This window comes from Rhipicephalus sanguineus, chromosome 1 (genome assembly GCF_013339695.2).
Source record: "Rhipicephalus sanguineus isolate Rsan-2018 chromosome 1, BIME_Rsan_1.4, whole genome shotgun sequence".
Classification (NCBI taxonomy): Eukaryota; Metazoa; Arthropoda; class Arachnida; order Ixodida; family Ixodidae; genus Rhipicephalus; species Rhipicephalus sanguineus.
The window spans coordinates 200,705,371-200,731,955 of record NC_051176.1 but is presented as its reverse complement, the minus strand read 5'-3'; the positions used below and the strand labels follow the sequence as shown (position 1 = coordinate 200,731,955).

Below are 26,585 nucleotides of genomic sequence, written 5' to 3'. Positions count from 1 at the left end.
TGAGGCCTGGGTTGGAGGCGTGAGCGGGACTTAGATCTCGAACTGGAAGCTGGCGGAGACCTGTGGGCACTTGGCGGCTCGGTGATGGCACGTGGCGGAGATCGGTGGGCACTTGGCGGCTCGGTGGTGGCAGGTTTTGGCCAGGTCTGAATGCGCTTTAGTTTATTTTCACACTCTTTTGCGGCTGTGAGATGGGGCCCTCCACACAGGGCGCACTTCGGAACGCAGGTGTGACCGGCTTCTGGGTTTGGAAGGTTGCAAACGTCGCATGCTCGAGCCGTTGGGTTGGGGCATACGTCTGGTCGGTGTCCGGGGGTTCGGCAGATGGGGCAGAACTGCCTTGTCGGCTGGTAGCATCGGCAGGGCATCTCCCCTCCATAGAAGTAGACCAATTGAGGCAGTTGGGGGCCCTCAAAGTGGAGCAGTGCCGTCTGCGATTGTCCGAGCATGCGGGCTCGCACGATGCGAACTCCATGTGTGCGTACCCGAAGATTTGCTAGAAGCTCTTCTTCGCTGGTGCCCGCGTCGATGCCGTGCACGACACCTTTACACAGGTCCTTGGGTGTTGACAGATATACCTTCACAGGGTATGGCCGTTCCTGGAAGGTGAGGCTCGTAATTTTCACGAGTGTAGCCGCCGTAGCTTCGTGAGGGGTGCTCACGATAATGATGTTCGACCCGCGTCTCAGGCGGACGATGAAGTCTTCCCCATTGCATGTTGACGCCCGTCCAGTGGCTTGGATGATCGCCTTGGCCACCTGATAGGAACGCAGTTCTTGAACGATCAGCCCTGGGCTCGGGCGAATTATGACCTTCAGATCAGCGCGCGGGAGCGGTGGCGCGCGTTGGCGGGGCCTACTCCGTGCGTCTGCGTTGTCGGGAACTTCGGCGTGCTCGCACGGCTCACCGGTGTCTGGCGTCCGGGTTAGGGCTAGCGCTTCCGGCGTGGTTTTCGATGTAGAAGTGCGCTCGCCCGGTTCCTGTTCGCCAGAGATTTGTTGTTTTCGCAGGCGGCGTCGCCGATGAAGGGAGACGACCGTTTGCCATTGATATTCTTGATGCATGACCTGTTCCGGGAGTACGAGAGACGGCTCCGGCGAGGCCTCGTCCATTGGGGCATCGTCTTGTGTCTTGGGCGCATCTTCCATATTTTCTGTGGTGTTTGGTAGAAGGGCGACGTTGTCCGGGTTTCGGGTGATCGCAGCGACCAGGGTTGGGTTGCCTCCGCGGCTCACGAACGACGCATCAGCCGCCTGTGGGTCTCCGGCGCCCCGGCGTTTGGTGTAGGCCTAACCTTCCCGTCGGCAGCGCCCAGCGGGTTGGGGCTCTCGTTGCTCGTAAAACTTCGACTCGCCAAAAATTTTGGTTCGAATGAGTCGCCTGAACGTTTACGATGGCGCTCCACTCATCTCAGTGGCCTCCGGGAATTTCAACTGCTTGGGAAGTTCAATAGTCGCGGAGACGACGCGACGAACACAGCACCTGCGGAACATAAGACACACTTCACTGCAACACAGTGGTGACTTGCGGGCAGCATGTTGCCTGCTTCTCGCATTGTCAGTGCGTCATGATGCGACCATTCGCCCATTCTTTCTGGTAAAATAAAGAATTTATTAATGGCCTGTGTGACGGAATTCATGATATGTTCTGGCTGGAAAACATGATCATTGAAGTTTTCGAACATGAGTTTTCAAAGTAGGCGTTGCAGGCAAGAACTCTGCCAGCAGTGCAAGTCCGCAAAGTGCCGGAGCAACCGCCAGTCAGAGGTTCACATGCATTACGAATTCTGTCAGACCGTCCTTTATTAATTCCTTTGTTTTCCCGGAAAGAATGGGTAAATCATGATGCGCTGACGTTGAGAGAAGCATGCGTCATGCTGCCCACGTGTCACCGCTGTGTTGCAGTGAAGCGCGTCTTTTCCACAGGTGCACATTTCAGCTGACCACGAGACCGCTTTTTTTTTTCTTTTTCTTCTTTATGCTGGCAGCAGCGAGGATGGGATGCTTCACTTGTCACTCATTATTATCGCTGCACTGCATTGCCTTGTGGCTCCTAAGGGCCGTTGTTTCTGCAGATTTGCGGCGAAATCGGGGTCAGGATTTGGCACATAGCACCCAAAGTTTTCATATTAACTGGGCTGGTGCTGACTGCCGCTTCAAATTATCCACACACATTTACCTTGCGAAATACGGGACCGCAAAAATCATTCGAATTAAGCGGAATTTCGAAATAACCGAGTTTGAATTAATGCGGTTTTACTGTATTTTGTGAAAAGCAATTATAACTGTCAAATGTCTATCCCCAACATAACTTTGTTCATGTTGTTCAGTTACAGTTGTGTACGGCTACTGCAGGGCACAGTGATCTGCCTTGGCTGTGCGTGCATTCAAGTTGACGGCGCTGCATGCATCAGTGTATTTCCTGTGTGTTAAATTATTGCAAGGGGAAGGAAAAGTGGCAACAACAGTGTCTTTAATAGGTGGATAGCAAAACGGTGCGTCGTCTGCTATGGTACTTCCGGTTTGAGGCCTATCTCTTCGTTGCTTCAAGGTGCCTGCTGTTTGGTGTAATCGGGGAGGAAACACGCAAATCTGCGGTGCGTTTGTTACCGGTTGTCCAGTGATTGTGTTCTTAGAATCTTTTGCGAATGGATAACGCAATACACTCAAATCTTGATATAACGAATACGGATATAACGAATTATTGGTTATAACGAAGTAAATGAAGCTGAGTCTTATCATAGCTACAGTGTTACAAGTAAACATTTATAAAGAATTTTCAGATATAACGAAGTTATTTTCATGGAAGATGTGACATTGTTATAATGAGGTTTGAGTGTATTTCGCATTTTAGAGAAAGAAGCAAAAAGTAGGGGCAAACATGGGGAACGGTGAGCAGTGGGTCTCAAGCGCAGCATGCGAGTATAGATATGGTTATGCTTTAAACACGCAGTAATGTTTTGCAGAATCAGCTTCGTTGAGTGCATTCGAGCTCAAACGGTGGCTGCCTCAGAATCACTCATGCATATGAGCACATGGTGCCAAATGTCAACATACAAATGCTCCCAAATCACTTAGACTTCTGACAAGAGTACGCGTACTCTTTCTGCCCAATCAAGTACGCCGATACATTACAGTACTTGCATTGAATATACTGCATTGCCTACTTTCTGCGAAATTTATGAAAACTGCTGAGTGCGTAAAAGGACAACGTACGGAACAAAAAAGCCGCTCAGTTACTGGTATCGTAGTACGTAAAACGATTGGAGTTGGTTTTGAAGCAACGAGTTGCATGACATGGCGTCTCTAGTATTTCAGAAACTGGCAAGTGTGAAGTGTCCATAGCTTTTAGTGGAGCTTGAAAGGCAAAGTGTACGTTGAGTGGGAAGAATTTCGCATGCATTGATCGAAACACAATGTTCGAGTGCGCAGGGGAACGACATCTCATTCAGAGGCGTAAAAGAAAAGCGACAAAACTGCCAGAGTTGTTTACGCTTAGAGTAAGAAGCGTTTTACTATGGCCATTCACTATATCGAACCTGAGATGGTATCTTTGCAACACAAAAGTAAACAAATAATTTTACGAGTTAGCAACAGTAAAACAGATTGGGCGGATATTTCATCACACAATAATGTGCAACAGATCTTGATATGCCAGAAAACATGCGCAGAAACGCCCTTTGCAGCAAAACAACATGCATGTGTCCAGAAATGCATGCCACTTGAATGAAGACATGACTGCTCGCACTTTTATAACTATTCCGTAGTGATTGCGCTTGTGCAGCTGATATGAATAACGTCACTCCTAAGTATTATGTTGTAATTTGTGAGAAAAGGGGACCGAGACTGCTAGATGGAACGCACAGAAAGCGACGGCACTAGCAACAGCGCCCGTTCGGCGGCACGGCGTCTCGAACTGGAAGCCGATGCAGACTGGCGCCATAACCCACAATCCTTCGCGAGAGCCACGTTTTTGCTATCCACCTATTGTCAGCGTCTGCAGTTAATTTCCAAATATGTACCGTCACACATGGCTTTGGAATGGAGTGAAAGAAGGCCTGTTGAGAATATTGATAGCTGGGTGATCGGTGTTAGCGAGATTGATGGAGACACCATAGCCGGGTCACAGTGACTATACCTCTGTTGTAGACTTGCTATGTTGCTGTGTGGTTCCTGTAAAAAATTCGTCCCGGACTCCATCCTCTGTCAGGCAGGAAAATCTTGCCAATTTTTTAGCAAGACCACCGTTGGCTCGGGAACAGCATGTGGCATGTTTCAGTGCCGTTGATGTACAGTAGTGTTATGTTTTTCTTCCAAATTGCACCACCAAGCATCAGTATATTTGAAAACGATTGTACTTGAAACGCAAGTGATGCGGCATTGCAACTTGCGAACCAAAACATGCAACATGTGTGCACAAGCAACAAATTGAGAAAGTGCGAGCGTACGACCAATGCATGGAGATACAGAGACTCACTAGCAGGCTAACCGGTAGTCGTAGGTTCTGGAAAGGCCCAGAGAGGAGCATGGGATCGTTTTCTTATTTTGTGGTGCATCCGCAGTGTGTGGTGCTGCCGTGCTAGGCATAATTGGTTGCGACAGCATTCTGAACTCGAGGCATGTATTTACTTGAAGTAGCATTAAAAAAAAAAGTCTGGTGGTTTAGGGCCTTTTATGCAGTTGGGTGTGTGAACCTGGTAGTTAGTGGAAACAATGCAAATCAGAGTGTGCTGAGGGATTGTGTTCAATCATACATCGCTTTCAATCAGTGGTAATTGCACCTTTTCTTGTGTTTTTCATTTTCAGAACTAAAACTAGTGAAGTTTTAATGATGCCTTCAGCCATTTTTCAAATGCTAAATTTTTTATGGTGACTGCTCTATATCTACGCTGCCAGAAACTAGGAATTTTATGTTACTCACAGATTCGTTACCGTTTACTTTTAATTTATTTTCTGGTAGCACTTAGTTCTTTATTCCATTTTTGTATATACTTCTGTGTTCACCAGCTTATAATTTTTATACTGTGCATCTTGCTAAATGTGCTAAGCTTTAGTGGTTGCTTATATTCAGATATATAAAAAAAAAAAAGAAACTTGGCTATATTGAAAATGTTCTGACTAGCTTAATCTTTCTTGTTTACTTTCCAGACAAAACAATTGACAACAGCCGGTACAAGTTTCTGCGCTTTAAAATCAAGAATACCAGTATCTTGCATGGTTTTGCAGGATATTTTGATACAGTGCTGTACAAAGATGTCACCCTGAGTAAGCTATTTCTCCATCTTTTCTGTTCTTCTGATGTAATGCTATGAAATTGCTTGTAGTGGAGCAAGACATCTATCTTGGCCAGAGAATTAACGTGGCAAATATCAGGAAATTTTATTGAGCTGATTTAGTGAACACAGAAAAATGCTTTGAAATTTGTTACATCAAGCTGACACTAGGGTGGTGGGGTATTGGTGCTAAATTTAAAAAAAATTAAAGTTTGACCTTCATTTTCTTTTCTAATAATGAAGCCATGATTGCGGAATGAACTGCAGTAGTGTTCTCAAAGAATATTTTTATCAGCCTGTACTGATGTAGTGTTTCACTTAGTATTGTCCATTTAAACGTGGTGTTGTAAGAATAATTTTGTGGATTAGTTGAGAACACTCATCGCAGAGTGTATTGTTTTTCATGTCTGTGCCTTAAAATATGTCCTTTGTTCAACTGTAATAGGGTAGCGAGTTGGCAGAGTTGGAAAATACTCATGACGGCCAGCGCAAACAGAACACAGACGAGAAAAAGGAACGACGACACGGGTGCTGTTAACAACCGAATGTTGATCGGAAAAAACACCAAAGACTCCACCAAATACGGGTAAGAAAGATTAACAACAAAACCGTATCCCCCCCCCCTTCCCCCCAAAGATAAACAACCACAGCAATATCATGCGTAGAAGATCAGAACTGCGCACGTTCCAGGAAAGCCACTTCGTCATCAATCAGAGCAATAGAAGGGCAGCTCATGCACGTGTCCTTCTTTTTTATCATTTCGAACGCTGTACACCGTACCCTTGTCACGTAGTAACTCCTACTTAGGACACACGGGGAGGTGTCTCAACGTTCATTTGAGAGAGCATGCTAGCTCTTTGAAGGGTGCGCCGCCTTCACACCTTGCCCTTCATTGCCGACAGTGCGGCTGCGCACCTAAGCTGAGTAAGACAGTTGTGGTGACTAGGCACATGAGCCAGCGTACTTGGGAAATTGCGGAGCCATTCGAAATGATAAAAAAGGACACATGCGTGAGCTGCCCTTTTGTTGCTCTGATTGATGAGAAAGTGGCTTTTCTGGAACGTGCGCAGTTCTGATCTACGCATGATATTATTACTGGTTATTACTGGTTATCTTTGGGGGGGCTGTACGGTTTTGTTGTTAATCTTTGTTACCCATATACTATATATATTTGGTGTTTTTTCCAATAAACATTCAGTTGTTAGACAGCGCCTGTGTCATCGTTTCTTTTTCTCGTCCGTGTCCAATCTGCACTGGCCCTCATGACTTTGTTCAACTACATTGAGGTACAGTTTCTTTAACCCTTTGTAGGACAATGGTACAAATGTGTACCGCTTTTTCACTGCGTGTCAAACACTCACTATAAAAAAACGGTCCAAATTGGTGCCACTCTTACTGGTTGTACAATCTACCGAGGTATTGAAGAAGGCTGTTATGAGTTTTACTTTGCTACAACATGTGGCGCGGTCAGCAAAGCAGATTTTGCGCGTGCGTTGATTACTGCTCGCTATTTGCTGCAGTGGCCTAAATAAGCCCTTTGAAAACATTGCTTCAACATGCCTGTGAGAAAAAGTGTCCCATTTTACCCGTTTACTAAACAGAGCCTAGTGACTCACTTGCAACACAGAATGAGATTTTTGCTGCGTTTATTATTGAGTTTTCCTCAGCGAACCATTGTCGGGCTTGATTTTGGCTGGTGGTGTTAGCCATATAATAGGACTGCTGTCGCACTGGTACAGTTGCACATATGCAGTATTTTCATTTTTATTGTAGCGCAGTTTTTATTGCCAAAATCGGCGTCAGTCGCAGTCCGCTTTAAGTGCAGCTAATTACTGCAGTCGCAAAGTTGCGTTGGCTGATGTACACCTGTCACAGGTCAACTTCGCATGTGCTAGCCATAATTGCACAACAGCTATCTGTGCAGCAAATACCAAGTTCCAGTGTGCATTGAATGCTTGAAACAATTCTAAAAGTAAACAGCCCCCTTAAATTTGTAAATAATGTTCCTCTTCAAAAATATTTTTTCATTTGATACCACCTGAGGACCGCGGTACACCTATGTACCACTTTTCAAGCCCTGCTACAAAGACAGTGGTACACATATGTACCACTTTTTTCTCAATCTATTCTCCTGAATTTCTTGAAAATAGTGTCTTAACATTTTCTTAAGTCATTCTAAATGTTCTGCTGATTTTAAGAAAAAAAAATTTTGTTTTGAAGGTTGTGCCTCACACAGGGTTAACCGATATTGCATGTGAACTAATTCTTTTCCCCACTCTTGCTGCTGCAGGCATCTGTCCAAACTCTCATTCCCCTGGCATGTTCAGCTGGTTTCCCATATTTTTCCCCATCAAGGTAAGACCTATTTTCTCATTAAAATGTCGGTGACACAATTGTGGTTTACTTGAGTTTCGGGCTGTAGAATTTCGGTAATGTAGCAGTCTATGCCTAAAGGCAACACATTCTATTTCGGTGCAACTTGAATGCTCTGCCAAGATGTATGATATTAATTTCTGAGCTCGCGAATGTAGAGATTCATAGGAGCAAGCCAGTGCAATCCAGTTGTGAAGTTGACGTGACGTGTAAAATTGTGGTCTTCCATGATTCTTAAAGGAATGTAAGCAAGATGGGTGAAGGAATTGGTGCAAACATTCACACATATCGTAGTGTACACTCTGTGACATTAGAAGAAAAGGGTCTAGAAAGCCACTAACACCTGAAACAAAAGCAGTCAGCATGAATAGAAATTAATGTTCTATGTTGATCTTAACCATTCGTGAGGCATGAAGCATTTACTCATGGTTTACTTGATCTTTTTCTAAAAAATGTAATAGTTCTTATACACTGCTATGTTATCTGGCAAACAAGCACGTGAAAACTTGTCACACAGTTAACTTGAGGCCATGAGCAAAGGTGGAACGTGTGCCCCTCTGCAAAACTTGGGCCTCACCCTTTCAAGCAATAAACTTCTGATAACTGCTTATAAAAGGGCTGAAATCAAGCAGTGGTAAAAGGCACATGGCCGGCTCTCTACTCCATTCTAGTAGTGCCAAAATAAGATGTTAATTCCTCTCTTGTTCGAAGTATCCACACAATGTTCCTTTCTGGCAGGTATATACAGGATGTTTTTTTTTTTTTTTTTCGATAATACAGATTTTTCATAAAATTGCTGTGGCAGTCTGGCACCTGTCATCTTTGCACGCAAACTCTACATCGAAGCAGAAATACTTTGCTGTATCTAACATTGCATTGAAGTGATTAATTAACAAAAACCTGTTAATTAACTTATTATTTATTAACGCTAGGCTTTTTATGTGGAAAGCTGTAGGAATTGACAATTTGACACACCCATTTTTTAGAAATCCCCCAAAACACGCGTAATTTGAGATATTCATCAAAATTGAAGGCCCCAATGCAGGATATCGAAATGAAGTGCGCTGGGGGTGCAGGAAATCTCGCCGCTGTGTTACATCAGGCCGGAACTTCATGTGACGAACTTTGAAGAAAGGCACATCGCAGCAAAATCTGGTCAGGAAAAACAGCAAGTTGTCTGAAATATACATCTGGGAAAAAATGCTGAAAAGCATTTTTTTCACCAATGCAGGTTCAGTGCCAGTTGGCATAACCAGTGATGCTACCGAGGACTTCTGATTTGGAGCAATTTTTGGAGCAGCAAAATTTCCGTTTTGGAGCACTTTGGAGCAGCAAAATTTTCATCTTGGAGCACTTTGGAGCAGATAATTTTGCATCTGGGAGCACTTTGGAGCAGCGAATTTTACATCCTGGAGTGCAATACAGAAGCATATTACATTAACATTCAAGCACCTGAGTATTATTATGGGGCTCTTATGAAGGCTAGAAATATTTCGATTCATTGCAAATCTCATGGAAAAAATCATCTCAGGAGCATAGGCGTGCGCACAGGGGGGGCGCCCCCCCCCCTAATCACTTAAGAGGGGGGGGGGGCGCAAAATCTGCCCCGTACATTGACCCTTGCAATAGCGATTATATGGACACTCTCGGCGGATTTTTGCCGTCGCCGTTGCCGTAATTTTCTGTATAAAGTCCAAATTAATAAGATCACCACACGCATTCTAGCCGCAGGTAAAAGCTCGCGAGTGCTGGCGACGAACGCGGCTGAAGCGGAGATTAAACTAGCCGGCCGTCTGTCTCCGCCGCACGGACAGCGCATGAGATAACATCTTCCCGCGTGCGGGCCTGCTCATCAAACAGAGAGGAAACGCCCCGCCCGTCTTTCGTAAGGAGCATGAAGGGACGCCAGGGGAGCGGAAGGGGGGGGGGGGCGCATCTTTCGAAGGGCGCAGTCGCTTGCGCGCGCGCTATCTCAAGGCATCAGGAGACGACTCGTAAACTTGCTGTGCTCTCAACGCTTACTTCGCGTTTAGAGAACTCAGAGCAAGAAAACGCCTCGGTTCCTGGAGGGGCCATATTCTCTTAAACCAGCGTTTTGTTGAGTTACGCGAGATCGGATCGAAAAGAGTTAGCTGCTAGTCTTACTTCGTTTCACAATACAATTTTTGGTATCGCATTCATTGCTTCGCTCTTAAGCGAAACTGAGTTTTTTTAACCGTTAGCTACTGACCCCGAAAGCGAGGGGCGGACGTGTAACATGGCGTAGCCGCTTCACTGTGGGCCGTCAGCGACGGGCCCGCTACTGACAGCTGCGCATTTTCGGCTGCTCCGACCAGGAGATATGATTGTACTAATGAGATGACATTTTTAAAAAAGCAAGCAAAAAATTCGAATTGGAACCCTAGCACGTGAGCTCGAAAGGGCAGGGCCTTTTAGGGGGTATTTACCGCAAAGTGATTACAAACTCGGACGTGCTGGTGGAAGGAATTACGAAAAAGCTGTTCTGGATGAAGATCCATGGATAAAGTATATCTGAGGAAAAGTGTCAACGCGTTTCCACCGTTCGCGTGCTCTTCCATAAACGCGAAGCAAGGAAAATTCGATATTGTCCCATATATCTACTGCGAGCGATCCCAGATTTCATTCCGCGATGTCCGGAAACAGAAGTGACAGACATTTTAGCGGCACTCATGTAGTTATTACTGAACATTGCTTTCCTTACGTGCCGTGCGACGCTTGAAACGAGCTATCAGCAGCATTTCTGGAACAGACGACGTCCGCCGATGAATCGCCGTCGCACTTTCTCGCTACCGATAGGCCTAGACGTCACGAGCCTCTGCGGATAGCGCGTTTTGCTGTCGAGCCGACTTGCAGAACAGAAGCTGCGTCGGCACCATGCATGGCATCGTGGCTTACTCGGAACGCACGCGCGAGCGCTATTTATTCAGCGGAATAATTCTTGGTCCATGATGGCGACTTTATTGGCAGCCCCAAGATCGAGCTGCACATGTTCTGACGCGCCGGCGGTGCGATTTCCGGTGATAGACGCCCCCAAACCCGAGACTTTGGCGCAGTTTGGCGCAAATTACGTCGATATTATCAGGATGGCGCAGTAAATACAACTTGGCGCACTTTGGCGCAGTTGGCGCAGGAGTGGAATCACTGCATAACTATTGCAAAATTTATTAAAAATGCTTAATTGTGCAAATTACAACATCACATGCTGTGCATTGCATTGGAAAATATCATGCTGAAAAATTTTTCACCTGCTGCATCATTCCCAATTACTTTTTGAGTTTTAAATTTGTGGCACAAAAGGTGGCACCTCTGGCTATGGTTGCCAGTGTTAAAATGTTATTACATACGGTTCTTGCAAACATTTCATAATCTCATGCATTGTGACAGAATGGCCAGCAAGGCGTAGCAGCATCTTTTCCAGCAGCAGCTGGCCATGGCTGCCAACATGCACTGCTAGATCTTGAAGGGAAAAAAAAAATCCCGAATAAAATGTAGCCTATTCCATGTAAAAAGAACCCTACAACGACTATACTTTGACTATAAGGTCAAATTTCAACATACAATTCACTCTCATTAAGTGGAGCATGAAGGGACCAGGACAATGTGTTCCATTTAACACGAGTTCCATTTACTGTGAGATGAACAGGGCTTCAGTATTCAAGTATAAAACCAATCATATCAGAATCAGTTGTTCCATTTAAGCAGCAGTTCTGTTTAAAGGGGCCCTGCAACACTTTTTCAGCATAGTCAGAAAACGCTGCCGATCGGTGGTCGAAGCTCCCGAGAACACGCAAGCCAAACATTATAGTGCAGCATGCGGCCTGGGATTTACAATAAATTTTCAAAGTCAGCTAAAAATCGCGTCCTCTTCTCTCTACAAATGATGCTATTGACTCAGAATCACTGCATCACTAACACATGTTCCACGCCATTGGCTGATTTGAACATGGCGCGCTCGGTAATTACTGCGGCCGCCGCAGGAGGCTGTCACTTGCCCACGGGCACACGCGATCGTACTGAAAGCATGTCGCGCGCTTGAAAAAAAAAGAAAGAAGAAGTGCTCAAGGTCACTAGGCGCGCGTGACGTACCTTCTTCCCCCGTGCCACCCCTTACTGCTTAGTTTCCAGCGCTTTTGTCGGGACGAGTGAAAGCAATTCCAGCATGCAACAAATCTTTGTAACTCCGCTTGTACTAGACTGATTCTAAAAATTTTTGCAGTGGTCAATTTGTGAGGAAATAAGCTCCTTTAGTGAAGCCATTCCATGGCTACTTAGAAAAGTGTTGCGGGCCCCTTTAAGAGATTTCCGTTTACTTAGAGTCCACTGTAAAGTAAATGGCCCATTTTACTGACTTGGGTATGTCAAGCTTTTACTGTGTAGCCATTTGTGAAAAGAAAACAAACATCAGCACAGCAATTATTTCAATAAAAATAAAAAGCTGAAATAGAGGGCCAGTGAACAAGGCAAGTGCACAGCTTGATTTCATTGGACACATTTGAAAACCTTTGTGCAGGTTATTGATGACATCCATAATGATGGTGTCTTTCTTTTAACAGGAACCCGTCCGTCTGCACAAGGGTGCTACAGTAGAGGTGCACTTCTGGCGTTGTGTGACTCCACGCAAAGTGTGGTATGAGTGGCTGGTGTCAGAGCCTGAAGTTGGAACTCTCCACAATCCATGTGGTCGCTCATACACCATAGGACTTTGACTAAGCAGGCCCTGGTATGCAATGTAAATGTGAAATGCACAGGCTCATTTTGTGTTTGTACACTGTTAAGCAACAGTAAAATGAAATTTGAAATGAAATAAAAAATTGTAGTGTGTTGTAAATATTTTTGTTGCTTTTAAAACATTTGTGGTACAAGTGGACGCGTTTGGAAAAGCTTTTTTTGATACTGCAACCAAAGCCCCCGTTACTACTTGCATGGCTTCTCATCATGGCCTGTGAATTTTGGCTGTTCCATTTACAACATCACCATTCCTGCTGCAATTCATTCAGTAGCATATACAGTAGAACCCCGCTGATACGTTTTTGAAGGGACCGTAGGAAATAAACGTAAGAGACGGGAAACGTAAGAGCCGAAAAACAGGAAAAACGGCAAAATATTTAGTGGTACAGAATTTTATTTCAATTCTTACGAGCAGCACGAAAATTGGCACGCTCAGCCGCGATCTAGTCATGGATAGAAACGCGGAGCTTAGGACAGCCTCATCCACAGAAATGTAATCAACGTATGTGATTTTTTTAACACCAACAGCTGTAGGCATGAAAGAACTAAGCACACGCAAACGACCGGCGCGGCGAGTCCGACCGCGAACCGCACGCACGACCATGCGAGCTCCAACCAGCTCGAACTCCTCCCGTTCTCCGACAAATAACGATGATGATGAGTCTACGCCAATGCGATGGCAGAAGTGAATGCCAATCTCGAAGGCCTTGCTTTCGCAAACAATTACGTCATACACGCCATGTTTGTGCAATGCAAATCTCAGAGGCTATGCTTTTGTCAATAGTAAATGCCAATCTCGAAGGCCTTGCTTTCGCGAGCAGTTACGTCATAGACGCCATCTTTGCAATTTGAATCTCGAAGGCCATGCTTTTGTTTGCATCAATTGAAAGATTCTGTTGCTTGTGCCTCTCATGCGGCTGATATTACGGTCAAACGAGGCCAAGCTGCGTGAAAATGCACCATGGCCGCTCTCTTTGGTAGTCACTCGGTCGGCTCCGGGCGCACTTCGCGACGTATCATACGGGAACGGTCCGACAGTTACGACGTAACAGCGGGGTTCCCAATACATTGTATCCTATGGGAGCTATGCCGGGACCGGCGGAAAACGACGTAACAGCCGGGAAAACGCAGCAGTGAGGAACGTAACAGCGGGGTTCTACTGTAGTAATAATTTAAAATAAATTTAGTAGGGGTATGCAAATAGCCATTTCAAAACTGAACACCTTTCAAATAAGGAACAGCTGCTTTCACAATTAGTATAAAACAGTTTTCACATCAGGAGCATGTAAGCATTGCTTATTAAAACACCAATGGAATATATTAAAAGTAGATAAGCAGTTTATTCACATGACTAAAGTCATTGTTGGTTACGAATGGTAAATGATTAGTCAAAAGGCTTACTGAGCAACATAATGTCTTTGTAACCTTGGATATTTCGTATTCATTACAGACACCAGGATTAAAATGTTTTCACCTTTGCTAGCATTTCATGTTTGATTGCAGCCAGTTAGTTATTTCCAAATTAATGAATAGTTTGTAAATGTTCATATTGCTGAAATTCATAATGAGAACACGACACTGTTATAACCTTTTTTTACCTCGTATGTGAATTGCGATAATAGCCACTATGCCTTATGCGTTTCAACTTGTTCACACGTAAGTCTACAGTGGGAGTGCTGGCTTTGAACATACACATGCTTTGATGAAACCCTCATTTGTGCAATGTTTATTTATTCACAGTTTTTAGAAAAGTTCTGGGCAATAATAACATGGTGAAGTGCGCCTTATAGGTGTACTTAAAAGAGGAACAAATCGAAGTAATAATACCCACTGCAGCTTTCTTGCTGACACAAAACAATCAATCTGACACTATGAATAACTGATCAAGAGGTACTAACGTACATGTGTTTAAAAAAAAATGGTGAAATGAGAGCTGTACATGAGGATGTGACTGTAATGGTCATTGAAAAGAACTTCAAACTTTAGCTCTAGCTTGCACTGGCAGGTACAGCTTGAACTCTGCAGGCAGCTCATCTTCAGAATAGAGGCGGTCCGCAAAGTACACTCGCCGGATACGGCAGTTTGCATGGATCTGAAAAGTAGAAATGAAAATTTCGCAGTGTGTTACACAGGACCTCCTTTTAAGTGCATGGCTATTTGTAAACAATTCACCGAGACAAGCAGCCACACTTACCAATGTGTCCACTGAATTTATGACACAACTCCTTATAATAGAAATTATAGGTGAATTACAGAATTCCGTGCAAGATAGTAACCCACAAATGTCTTACATTTTCTGCAGCCGCAGTGGTTACTGCGCTTGGCTGCTGATCTGAAGGGTGTGGGTTCGATCCCAGCCACGGCGGTTGCATTTCAATAGATGCGAAATGCGAGAGGCCCGTGTACTTAGATTTACCATATATACTCGTCTAATGTCTGCAGGTTTTTTTCCGACATTTGGGGTGAAACTCACGGGTGCGGCCATTACACTGAGAAATAGCACAACATTTATTTTTCGTAAATATTTCCAGTGGTACTTGCCTTTACTTAACTGCAGTACTCGTTTGTACTGGGAGAAGGGAAAAAAGAACTTTTTTTTTCGCTTCGAGGCAGATGTTCGCACGTCGTAATGCGACAGAGTGAAATTCTTTCAGTGCAATCCGTTGCTCGTTTAAATGCTCTAACCGGCATGCCTTTCTCTCGTGCGGTGTCGAGCGCTTTCATGCTCATGAAGCTGTCGCTCCGCATCTTTGTTACGCGTTACAGAAATGAGTCTTCTATGTTTGGAAGCATGCTGTGCTTGCCTCGAAAGTGCACTTCTGTGCATTTCTTTTTCTGAGTGTACCTTCTTGAAAGCACCACCGTCGCACACATATTTCATCGATTTCGAACTTCCAACTACTTGGTCAGGCGTTTCGAAAAAAAAAAAGTAGGGGTGTGCGAATATTCGAAATTTCGAATATTTTTCGAATAGTGTTTGCTATTCGATTCGATTCGCACTGAAATTTTACTATTCGAACTATTCGAACTTCCCAAAGACAAATGCAGTCAACGTCCGGTTGAAAGTGACCCCTTCAGATTTTCAATATGCTTCACCTCATCACACCCCCGTATTGCGGCAAAGCTGCCTTTCAAGCTCCGTTACGGTCGAACTTAGCCAAGAGACAGTCAACGTCCGTTTGGAAGTAGTCCCTAGATTTTTTCAATATGCTTCACCTCATCACACCCCTGTATTGCGGCAAAGCTGCCTTTCAAGCTCCGCTACGGTCGCAATAACTCAAGAAAACGCTGGTTCCAACATGGAGATGAAAGATGTGGCAGAGTTGGGGGCTCATTTAATGCTGTTTTGGACCTGAAATTTGGGCAGGAAGTCCAAAATATCGGACGCCGAAGGTTTTTAGCATCCAAAATTTCAGATAGTATATATCGATGTCTACGAGGCAGATTTGGAACTCCGGACTTGAAGGGAGCACACCCTTGTCCGCCACATCAGTTGGGCTTCCACAGAAGTTGAAAGGGGAGGAGAGGCTGAGGAAATGGCATCTTTGCCTATGACGTGTAAAGTGTTGTCGGCAACTCTTTGGTTGCACCAAATCATGTACATAAATACAATTCGGCCTCTACATTGCCTCACTCTTGATAAGAAAGACAACTATGAAATATGACCCCACCAGCGCTTCATCAACCTCGCGAAAAGAAACACTTTCATGTTGCCATCTCACAAGAACATACTTAGGGATTCTCTGCAACTTTTTATGTAATTTCACTTCGAATTATTCGAAAAATGTTTGAGAAATATTCGAAAATTATTCGAAATTATTCGATTCGATTCGCACTCAATCTTTATTATTCGAATTCGCTTCACACCGAAAATTTTGCTATTCGCACAGCTCTAAAAAAAAGGCTTCTGAATTCTTGCAACACACAACGGATAACACTGCCAACCTTCTCAAAAATCAAGGGTGCAGCTAATATATGGGTAATTTCTAAATACATTTTTTGGGGGAATTTAACAAAGTTCTGGGTGCAGCCATTACATGAGTATGCACGATTTTATTTTCGATTCATGGGCGCCGCCATCTTGGGCTGATAAGCAATCGTTTGGCCAGTTTTCTATGTCTCAATATGAAATGATCATGGTCGTGAAACGTTGAATCTACCGGCCCAAGCGTTTTCGTGCGTGCGAGTCTTCCGTAGCACTGTTCGTTTATTTGATACGGATACAAAACTGCAGCGTTATCAGTCCAAGATGCCGGCGCTGGAGCGCGTCTGGTAATTGGTCTATACAGGGTGTTTCAAGAAATGTGTCCGAAAACACTAAAAAATCAGGAAGATGCGATATTTGTTCGGCGCCTTCACAATTACTTCTTTTGTAGCCGCAGGCATCTTAAGATAACTAAGGACATCATTTGGGACACTAATTATGAAAGTTAGATTAATTAACATTTTAATTAGTGGAGGTAGGAGGTTAAGTCAAATGGGAGAATTCAAGTCCTTCATGCGAAGAACCCATTGCAGCTTTGAGGTTTCTTAGAAGCGGCCTCTAGTAATAATTGCAAAGTAATGAAACTGAACCAAATGCAGCGGCGAAACCGAAACCAAAAGGCGGGAGCGCTCAACTGCCATATTCTTCTGAGACGTCCAGAATGAGTGAGCGTCGTTATATCGAGCATCAACCGACTTTGTTGTGCTGGTGTGCGGGCTGCGCTTGCTATTATAGCACGCATGGCGCACATACATTAACGAACACTGAAGAACTACACCTCTGTACTCGTCTTGAACAGTGACGTCATTCTGGTCGTCTGCTTGTTGCGCTCATCGGTGCTTCGGTTTCGGTTTCGCCCTTGAAATTGGTTGAATTTCATTACGCTGCAATAATTAATAGAGGTCACTTTTTCTTTATCTCAAAGCTGTGATGGGTTGTTCGCATAAAGAACTTCAATTCTCCCATTTGACATAACTGCCTAACTCCATTAATTAAAAAGTTAATTAATATAACTTTCCTAATTACCGTCCCAAATGATGCCTTTAACCATCTTAAGATGCCTGTCACTACAGAAGTAGCAATTGTAAAGGCAGCGAGTTTATATCGCATTTCCCTGATTTTAGAGGATTTTCAGACTCATTTCTTGAAACACCCTTATATGGTAGATACATGTTAGAGATGGTTGAAATTTCCAGAGCCCTCTACTACAGTGTGCCTCATAATCGTATAGTGGTTATGGCAAGCAAAACGCAAGAAATTATTATTATTATTAAGCTAATTCTGCAAGCCACAATCCTTGAAATTGTAGTATACATTGCAGGCTGTGGAAGCTACCTTAGAATCGCACAGCTGTAGCACCACATAACTATGCATAAAAATAGTGGAGTTACTTTTGGTATGCAATGCTTTCTATGAAACAGCTATGGCCTATATTTTTACTACAATACTTCTGGAACTAAGGTTAAACCAAGTCACACATTATTTGATGCAACTTCATCCTTGAAAACCCTCGAAGTTTAAAGGTATGTTTCCAAGGCCTTTGAAACTCCTGGAACTGTTTTGTTTCGTTGCAAACCCATGAATTTCTTTAGCAAATTAACGCAGCCTAAAATCATATATGGGACTGGATTTTTATGGCAAACAATGTCGGTGTGAGTGCACATGTTCCGCTTTGTAATCTACAATCCTGTGACACACACATTAGTTTTAGAATAGGAGCAGCAAATGTTTGGGGCCCCAAAGTGCTTTGTGTATGCTGGCTTTGAGTTGCACAAGAGGTACAAGATTCAGCATTGGGTTTTATGTTCACAATTTGTGTCTTGCACTTACAGCACTACAGCAGCTAGAGGGAAGCTGATATAGTATATTATTAAAAGCCACTTCAGACATTTGCTTTCAGTACACAAATTGTTTAAAATTATATTTAAAAAAAAAAAAGAGGTAATGAATTCCCTGGAAATCGCAATCAGTTATTATGTGAACCTAAATGAATCGCCATCATCAGCCACGGCAATCCAATTATGAGTCGCCAGCCACATTAGGCCTACAAGTTCTCAATTCAGCACCCATTTTTAAAAATAGTGGCTATTTTTCCAACGGACATTGCTGTATGCGCAAGATGGGAGAACGTGATAGCCTATACCAGTATTCATTAATAGCATCATCAGAAACCGGGCCAGCTTGGTCCTTGACAAGTGTTGTCGCTTCGACAGGTGCCACCATGTTTTTTGGGAAAGGTATTGGGGCTCCCTGCTAAATTCAAGAAATAGTGTGCCCACCGCAGAAACCAAATGCAGCTTGCATCTCGTGCACTAGCTTTGATGCTAATTTTTAAGGGCCAACTCTCTACAAACAGGATGCCTCATGGTCTTGAAAGAGCCATAGTACTCCTAGAAAACTTGGTGAGAACACCAGTGCAGACTCCTGGACACTGTTGTGAGGCTCCCCTGCAGTCTGAATAATCACACAGCTAATATATAGGTCATAATTAATGTGCCTCCACACTCCAGCATGCTAGATGGAGTTATGCAGCTTTAATGTCATGCAGGACCAAATTTCAGTGTACAATTTAAACATGGTCATGAGAGAGAGTGTGTACGAAAGGGCACTAATTTACTATGTACAATTGAAAACTCACCGATGTGCCAATTTGTTGTAAGAAGAGGGTGCTTACCTGTACTCTCAATGTTTCCACATAGCTCGTCCCATAGGCGCGGCGTGTGAAGTCGGCCAAGTTGAATTGAATTTGGTTCCAGCCTTCATCCAAACGCATTGGCATAGTACAGATAAAGGGCTTTACCCTCGTTGTGCTTTGGAAGTTGCTTGCTCGGAAGCGCCGACGAACATTCTTGTCATCCAAGATCTGTATGGTAAGACACAGGTTCAGTTGAGGCCGCTTCAAGGCCTCAAAGCACAGTCACAAGGTTAATCATCAGTATAGTCTGCCTACAAAATGTTTAATAGATGTTTGTTAAGTTGGTCAAACGTCAATTCACTGCACTGAAGTTACTTCTTTGTACACTAGTGAAGAGTATAGTATTTCGGTCAGCACCATTCTTTGAAGTTAATGCAAGTTTCAATTGTGCATGCACACATGTGCTTCAGTGCTAGAACCAGTACAGCAATTTGATCACCAGTGAGGTGGGCAGAATACCATTGCTCCTAGTGTGTGCTTGATACAATGCATCCTGTCCACTACACACTAGTCAGAGATCTTAGAATTATTAGAGTGCATGCTTAACAATGGTCTGCAAGTAGTGATAATAATGTGCGCATTAGCATGGTGTAACACCTTTGAGGGCTGTACTTCTTGCAAGGTAATCCGCCCTCCAATAAAGGCACGTACTGTATTTTCAATACAATTACAAGAGTACACTCAAACCTCATTATAACAGTCACATCTGCCACGAAAATAAGTTCGTTATATCTGAAAATTCGTTATAAACGCTTATCTTTAACACTGCATCTATTACAAGACTATTCTTAATATACTTCGTTATAGCCGATAATTCGTTATACCCGTGTTTGTTATATCGAGGTTTGAGTGTAATTGAAAATACAAGAGCCCCCACTACCTATGATGCAGCTTGTACTACACATGTGGGCCACTAAGTACTGCTTGCAACAAAGTATGCATGTTCTAGTAGCATTTCTATAGCTAGCAGTTGTCAACCTAACAAGGTCTTTGGACAGTACACTTATGTGTGCTATATGCATACAATTCACAACAGTATGCAAATAAAATTGTGCACAGAGGTCCAATCGCAAACAAGCAGTTAATACCATACTGTCACAATTCTTGTCTTGTCCATGCAATGAGGAACAGCGACAGCTGTTAAGTGCCTTCTATTTTCACTTTAGTAAAATACAGTGTCGACTTCAGATGGCACGGTTTAATGTGATAATAGCTTCCGTCATATGGTGCCAAGCAAATACAAATCTGCCCACTATCTAATTGCATGACTCCATTGTTCTCCCATAGTCTCAGGTGGGTAACATGCTGAAAGAAACTTTTTATTAATAAGACAGAGCTGCTGTAATTGCAGACAACTGTTATCAGAAGAAATGCAAATATGAGAAGTGGTGACACTGCTCAGAAGTTCCTGCACTGGCTTGCCATTATGCTATGACTGGCATAGAATATTCTTGAAACTACAATAGATGGAGAGCAAAAGCCAGATTCCTGGTATGCCATCCTCTGCAGCCAATTCCTGCGTTCTGTGCCTCCTGCGTCTGCGTTCTGTGCCATCGACACTTTCAGTTGCTCTTCTCATAGATCTATTGCAAAACACCTTGGAGTGCTGTGCAACTTAGCTGAACATGACTGACGTGAACACCACTGGACAGCCCCAAAGGTGTGAGTCGTGATCACTTCATTCGAGTGGTATACACCTCCTGAACATGCATGTTGTCACAGCAGTTTCTCACACGATTTTCAATATTAAAAGATTTGTTGCATGTCACACTGTCATGTAAACCGCTGTGTGCTCGAGTTCGTTCCCTTACAGCACTGAAACTTCCTGCATGGGTACAGTGAAACACTGCATACAAAACACATATTTTCCTTTGGTATTCAACATAAAAATGTCATCAGTCCATGTCAAGAAGGAAACAGAATGCAATGGAAGTGTATTAAATTGGTGTGCTTAAAGGGGCGCTGCAATACTTCTTGAACATGGTCCGAAAATCCTGCCGATTGGTTGTCAAGGCTCCTGCGAACATGCGAGCCAAACATTATAGTGCAGCAAGCGGCATGGAATTTACAGTTAAATTTCAGTGAGCTAGAAATTGCTCTCTCTTCTCTAGACAAATGATGCCATATACTCAAAATGAACTGTGTCATATATTGAAAAGCACATGGATATGGCCATTGGCTGATTTGAGCTTAGTGAGCTGCATAGTTAACATGGCCACCGCAGTGTGCCGCGACGTGCCCGTGCTGTGCACTACAGTTCTAGAATTACACCACCGCACTCATGATCACACTAAAGTGAGATGCACAATCAAAGAAAACGAGAAAGGAAAGTGCTCAAGATCATGACGTGCGCTGAAGTATGGATGTAGCCTCTTTCCCCCTTGTCCAGTAGCAGGCCAAAGGCACATCGCTCAGGCCTACCTTTCTCTAAAAGCTCTTCTCTCTGTGACTGGGGCTCCCAATTATCAAAACAAAGTTAACCAAAATATTTGCACATTGTGAAGCATATAAAACATCTACTGGCCACTATGACCGGGACGTACATCTCATTTCATGGACTGTTCAACATTTTCAGCATTGAAATATGTGGTGTCACTGATGCATGCAGGTGCTAAAATTTCAATACAAAATTTAAAAAGAGGACTTCATTATTAATATGAATTTCATTTTATTAAATAACAATCAATCTACACACAAATTGAAAACAGTGTTTCGAAAGAATGGTTGACCCGTCTATGCCAACTGAATGTTGGTCTTTAGCATTTATTCATACGAACTGCATTAGTAAGGTAATCTTCTGCCTTGCTGAGAACTTCACGGAGTGTGCGTTATAGTCTTTGGCTTGCAAGCATCTGTACATGCAATACAGAAGTTGACTATCAAGTATCTTAAAAAATACTTTTTGTTTTCTTAAACCAATCTGGAATGTTCACAAGTCTGAGCAAACTTTAAACGCTCAGCTATACTCGGTTACAACCTCAGAAAAAATGGTATCTTCACCCACAACCATTGCTGTCCCTCCTACAGAGAGAATTTGCACAAATGCTCCATCCAACAGTGCTTACTCATTCTTGCGATGGCAAGCACTTCTTGAGTGTTTCAGATGGTTGATTTTCCCATACAGACACACATTCATGTCACATGTTTTAGATCGGAAACTAGAACATCCTGGTAAATTTCGTCAGGAATTCTGACATGGCTACTCACCCAAACATAATATTTTATGTAGTAAAGACGAACCTCTTTTAATATGCATAGCATTTACATTAGCTGAGAAAAAGTACTTACGGTTTGAATGGAAACCAGCTAGCACAACTGTCTTTCACAGGTGAAGAGCATGCGCGCCGCAGTTTTGTGGGTGGAGCTTACGTTCTTTTCTTAGGTTGTAACCGAGTATAGAGCTATCTATTGTTGATTGACTGATGCAAATTCTGTAAAAGTGGGTCGCGACAGTCCGTCAAGAAACCATGCCTTTCAGCGCAAGCAGGTATTTCTTGAGCATCTCAGGAGACTGTTGTCTGGATATCTCACCTCAATGATGATTGAAATGCGAGCATACAGTTAGTGCTGAGACTACATGAGATGAAACAATTGCTAAAAAAACAGGCACGAGGGCTCTTGGTAGAAAGAAGAAAAAAAAATGTAGGGAATTCATAGAACTCTGAAGGAAACCAATTCAGGAGAACCACAACACAACATGATGAAAAGGCGAAAAGTGCTGCATGTCGCAGAGTTGTAGTGGAGAATCCATGAAGAAGATCGGTCACATGACTGGGCACTGAAGACGGGCCATTGGCTTTCAGGCTATAATCACCAAGGCTTCACCTGACTGGGACAACCGGTCAAGGGCTGGCCAACACCTTTCTACGAGACACTTTAAAACTTCGTCAGGGTCAGCACCTAAATGTCTGTAGGTATCCTGTGCGCATGGACAGGACACCAGCAGCAGGTTTGAGCTTCGCAACAAATGCCTGGCAAGGAGACTCCTATACTACAGTTAAAAGCCACAAATAATGTCCTATATACCTTCCTTAGCTTCACTGTCTGTTGGTTTCTTTAGAAGCACCACAGGTGAATTAAAGGGGCCTTTTAACACTTTTCAAACCCCTCTTTTTTACTGGGGGATTGGGTTGACTAAACAATCTACAGATAAATACAGATAAATCTAATAAAAAAGGTACGCAGTGTGAAATTATTCAGTGCTGAAAACTCCAAATGCAACAAAACATATGAGTGCCCTCATCTCAAATTTCGCAGGGTCACGTGTCCTGACTTCTCTTGCCCACTATGTAACACGGTGCAACTAATCACGCCTGGGTAGAGGAAGCTGGTGCCCCGTGGTTGCCTGGCCCATCCAGCACACAGTTCACACTGTTACCACAGTAACAAACAACATTGTGCCGCACCTCTTGGAAAAAAGGGGAGACAAAACAATGCGCCGAGGTAAGACACGTTTACCTCATGAATAACATTCAGGAGTGTACTGCTCATAAAAAAACGAAACTTCACGAGGAGGCCATGGGTTAAAAAGCAGCCAGTGCCCCTATCAAGTCTTGTAGTCTCAGTTTTTTTTTTTAGCAACCATATATGTTTGCGTTAATATAAAAAATACAACAAACCATACAAAATGGACCTTAAGCAAAATGTTGCAGAAGTAAAGCAATAATGTGCAATTTTTGTACTTAACCAATTACAGTTTGAGCGCTTGGCAACGTCACTTTCATCAGAAATGCTTCTGGCGAGTGCCACTTGACGCTGATGCGGTCGGCAGTGATGTAGTGAAGTCTTAGCATGATTAAAATACTAAATATTGTTATATCAATGTTTCTGTCTGTGCAAAAGGCACCTCCAACTATTAGTCTACATTAAAAAAAAAAACGAGGGCTCGAAAAGTGTTAGAGGGCCTCTTTAAAGGGCTCCTTGCCAGGTTTGGACATTACAAACAAACAAGCGCAGCATGTGGATTGCCTGCAAAGCATCGAACGACTGTTTAGCGAATAAAGTCTAAATTTCAAATAAGGCCATGCGTCCTTCCTCTTGGGGGAGACCCATGCTTCAAATGACTTCAAGTGACATGCACAAGTGCTGACCCAATATGCACTGCTGATTTCACCATGTCATGCAACTACAGTCAAGCATCCTATGCGGAACATGCGATACCACCTCTTGCAATGTCCTGCAAAGCAAAATCGTAAGAGGAAAACAAAAAAGGCTGAGCCTGGGCTCCAATGCCTGGATGACATTCCTTACACAGTATCTTGCAACTTCCCGTGCATGATGAAAATTTGCAATAGGTCCTGTTCAGTGGCCCTTTAACGTTGCTTTGATGCACAGATTATCCAATTTGCAAGCACTCACACTAAAATGTATTAATGGGTCCTGCACTTCCATCTCTTTTGTTCTTCTAATCAATGCTTTTGTATACATGTACATATCCAATCCATGTGAGGAGCAGAGAATGACGCTCCATCAAAAGCATCGGTTGTTTCACATGTCAATTTAGCACTGAATGGATTGCTAAGAAGGCCTGTGGGCTGCTGCTGCTGCAAGTGTTAGTCGAAGGCACTGTGATTCCACCAGCAAAGCTGGCACTAATGTTGCTGTTGGAAGTTAATCTAACAAGATCGTTGCTAGGATTCTTAACCTGTACTTGGAATGAGCTTGTCATGTTATCTTGTCTTTACTGTAACATCCCTGTCAGATGGCAAATGCAGTGGCGTAGCCAGGGGGTGGCACACCGGGCCCGTAACCTCCCCCCCCTGAAATTTTTTTTGCACAAAATGACACTCGACTGCATCTGCCTGCCCGGCCCCCACTTCAGTTCAAGGAGGTGCACCCCCCCCCCCCCCAGGAAAAAATTTCTGCCTACGCCCCTGGGCAAATGTAACTTCACCTACAATGAATGGAATTCGTTCATAATGCAATTTGCATGCTGTCAGAAAAGTAAACCAAGGCTTTCTTTGCACATGAGACCAGCCAGATGTTACAGCAACGACTTCAGTATATGCTGGCATTGAAAGTTGTGAGGAACGCTTAATTACACCTGCAAGTTGATTTCGTAATTTGTGACATCAGGGCATATACCGCAATAGCGAAGTTCAAGCCGGCCAATGCAACATTTACTACATTTACTATGTACTCTCTGTCAGAAACTCGAGACTACTAATATAGGGGCGCAGGGGTGCTGCTGAAGGACCTAGCTATGGTGTAGACTTCGTGGAGTTTTCCTTGCATAGGTTGCAGAAATTAGTCTTCCCCAACTTCAAACCGCGATCTCTCTCTCTGGCGCTACAGGAGGACAGGTTAAAAACGTGATGGGGGCTGGTGGCGAAGTTCCCTTTGATCGAGGACAACGCTTGCTCAGCCAAATTCTATGAACTTTGACAACTATTTGCTGAGCTTCCGCTTATACCCCTTGAAAGCCGCTACGTCAACAGTAGTCCTATTGGCATCTGCGAATTATACCATAAGGAACTGTTCTTCAGTCCTGAATATGAACTGCTAGCACAATCATTAAGACTACAGCACGAAAACAGAGGCGCCGGAAGACAAAGCACGAGTGTTGTGTCCCGTCCGCCTTCACTGCATCTGCTGTGATACGTGCAGGGTTTAACAACGAAAAGATGACGCAAGACAGCAACAAATTTAGCTGCTTACCTGAACTTCAAATGTGAAATATTTCTTCATATTCTTGACAATCATGATGAGAAAAGGAAGTCGGATGCCCAACGTCTTTCGAGGATCGGCGGGGCACGTGATGAAAGTTGTGCTAGAGTGCAGACACAGAATTGCAACAAAAATAACAATTAAACAAAGTTCTCACTCAAGTCCAGTTTGAGAAGCAGATGACAACCAAATGTAATGAGTCGAACGTCTCACCTGACGTTTGTGCCCAGTATTTCGAGCACGAAGGACTGGATATCGTTGTCCGTGATCCTTTTGATGTGACCATTTCTAACCTGTGAATGTTGAAGGTTTCTGAAACAACTGAAGCACTGCAAAAACCTCGATAGAGTTGATTTTCAACACGATTCATGCTCGCGTTTTACCTTCTTGTCCCAGATTTGAAGTGGTTTGCTTCCGATGCTGTACAGTATCGACAAAAACCCACTCTGAAATGTGTTTTTAAACATGCTTAAAACCTAAGCAATGTGAATTCGAGCGGGATATGTGAGCAAGAAGCGAGTGCAACGGACTAAGCACAGTTCAGAAAAGACATGAGCATGGCAACGAGCATGTTTGTTGTGCGGCGTGAAAATAACCTTAGCAACCATGGGTCGATGGGTTACAGTGTTGCCTACATAAGTTTATCCTAGGGCTAAAATGCAAAGTGCAGTCATAACATGAATGATTTGGATGCACGCAGTGCCCAAAAACACAGCCTTCGCGACCTGCTACTGTCGCTAAAAGAACTAAAGGCTTGAACGACTTCTCAATGGTAACGTGGCATTTTGCGCGTGTTGGTACGTCATACTGAAGCTTATAGCGCACGAAAAAACACGGGCAAAGGA

General features: G+C 43.7%; 2 protein-coding genes across 2 annotated transcripts in view; one reads left to right on the top strand and one right to left on the bottom strand.

The window, feature by feature from the left end:
• LOC119405323 (protein arginine N-methyltransferase 5-like) overlaps positions 1–12,490 on the top strand; it is a gene marked incomplete in the record, with an annotated part of 87,508 nt that extends 75,018 nt beyond the window's left edge. The window contains 3 exon segments of the mRNA XM_037672156.2: positions 5,148–5,264; positions 7,563–7,627; positions 12,220–12,490. Of these exon segments, the coding sequence (XP_037528084.1) occupies positions 5,148–5,264; positions 7,563–7,627; positions 12,220–12,372 (335 nt within the window).
• Positions 12,491–14,321: 1,831 nt separating this feature from the next.
• Positions 14,322–26,357, bottom strand: LOC119405314 (cilia- and flagella-associated protein 20). The gene is made up of 5 exons (XM_037672146.2): positions 26,124–26,357; positions 25,954–26,033; positions 25,732–25,843; positions 19,054–19,242; positions 14,322–14,486 (listed from the first exon to the last, which is right to left on the bottom strand). Exons 1-5 carry the CDS (start codon positions 26,205–26,207, stop codon positions 14,370–14,372), a joined length of 582 nt encoding a protein of 193 aa, XP_037528074.1. The 5' UTR covers positions 26,208–26,357; the 3' UTR covers positions 14,322–14,369.
• Positions 26,358–26,585: the final 228 nt, after the last annotated feature.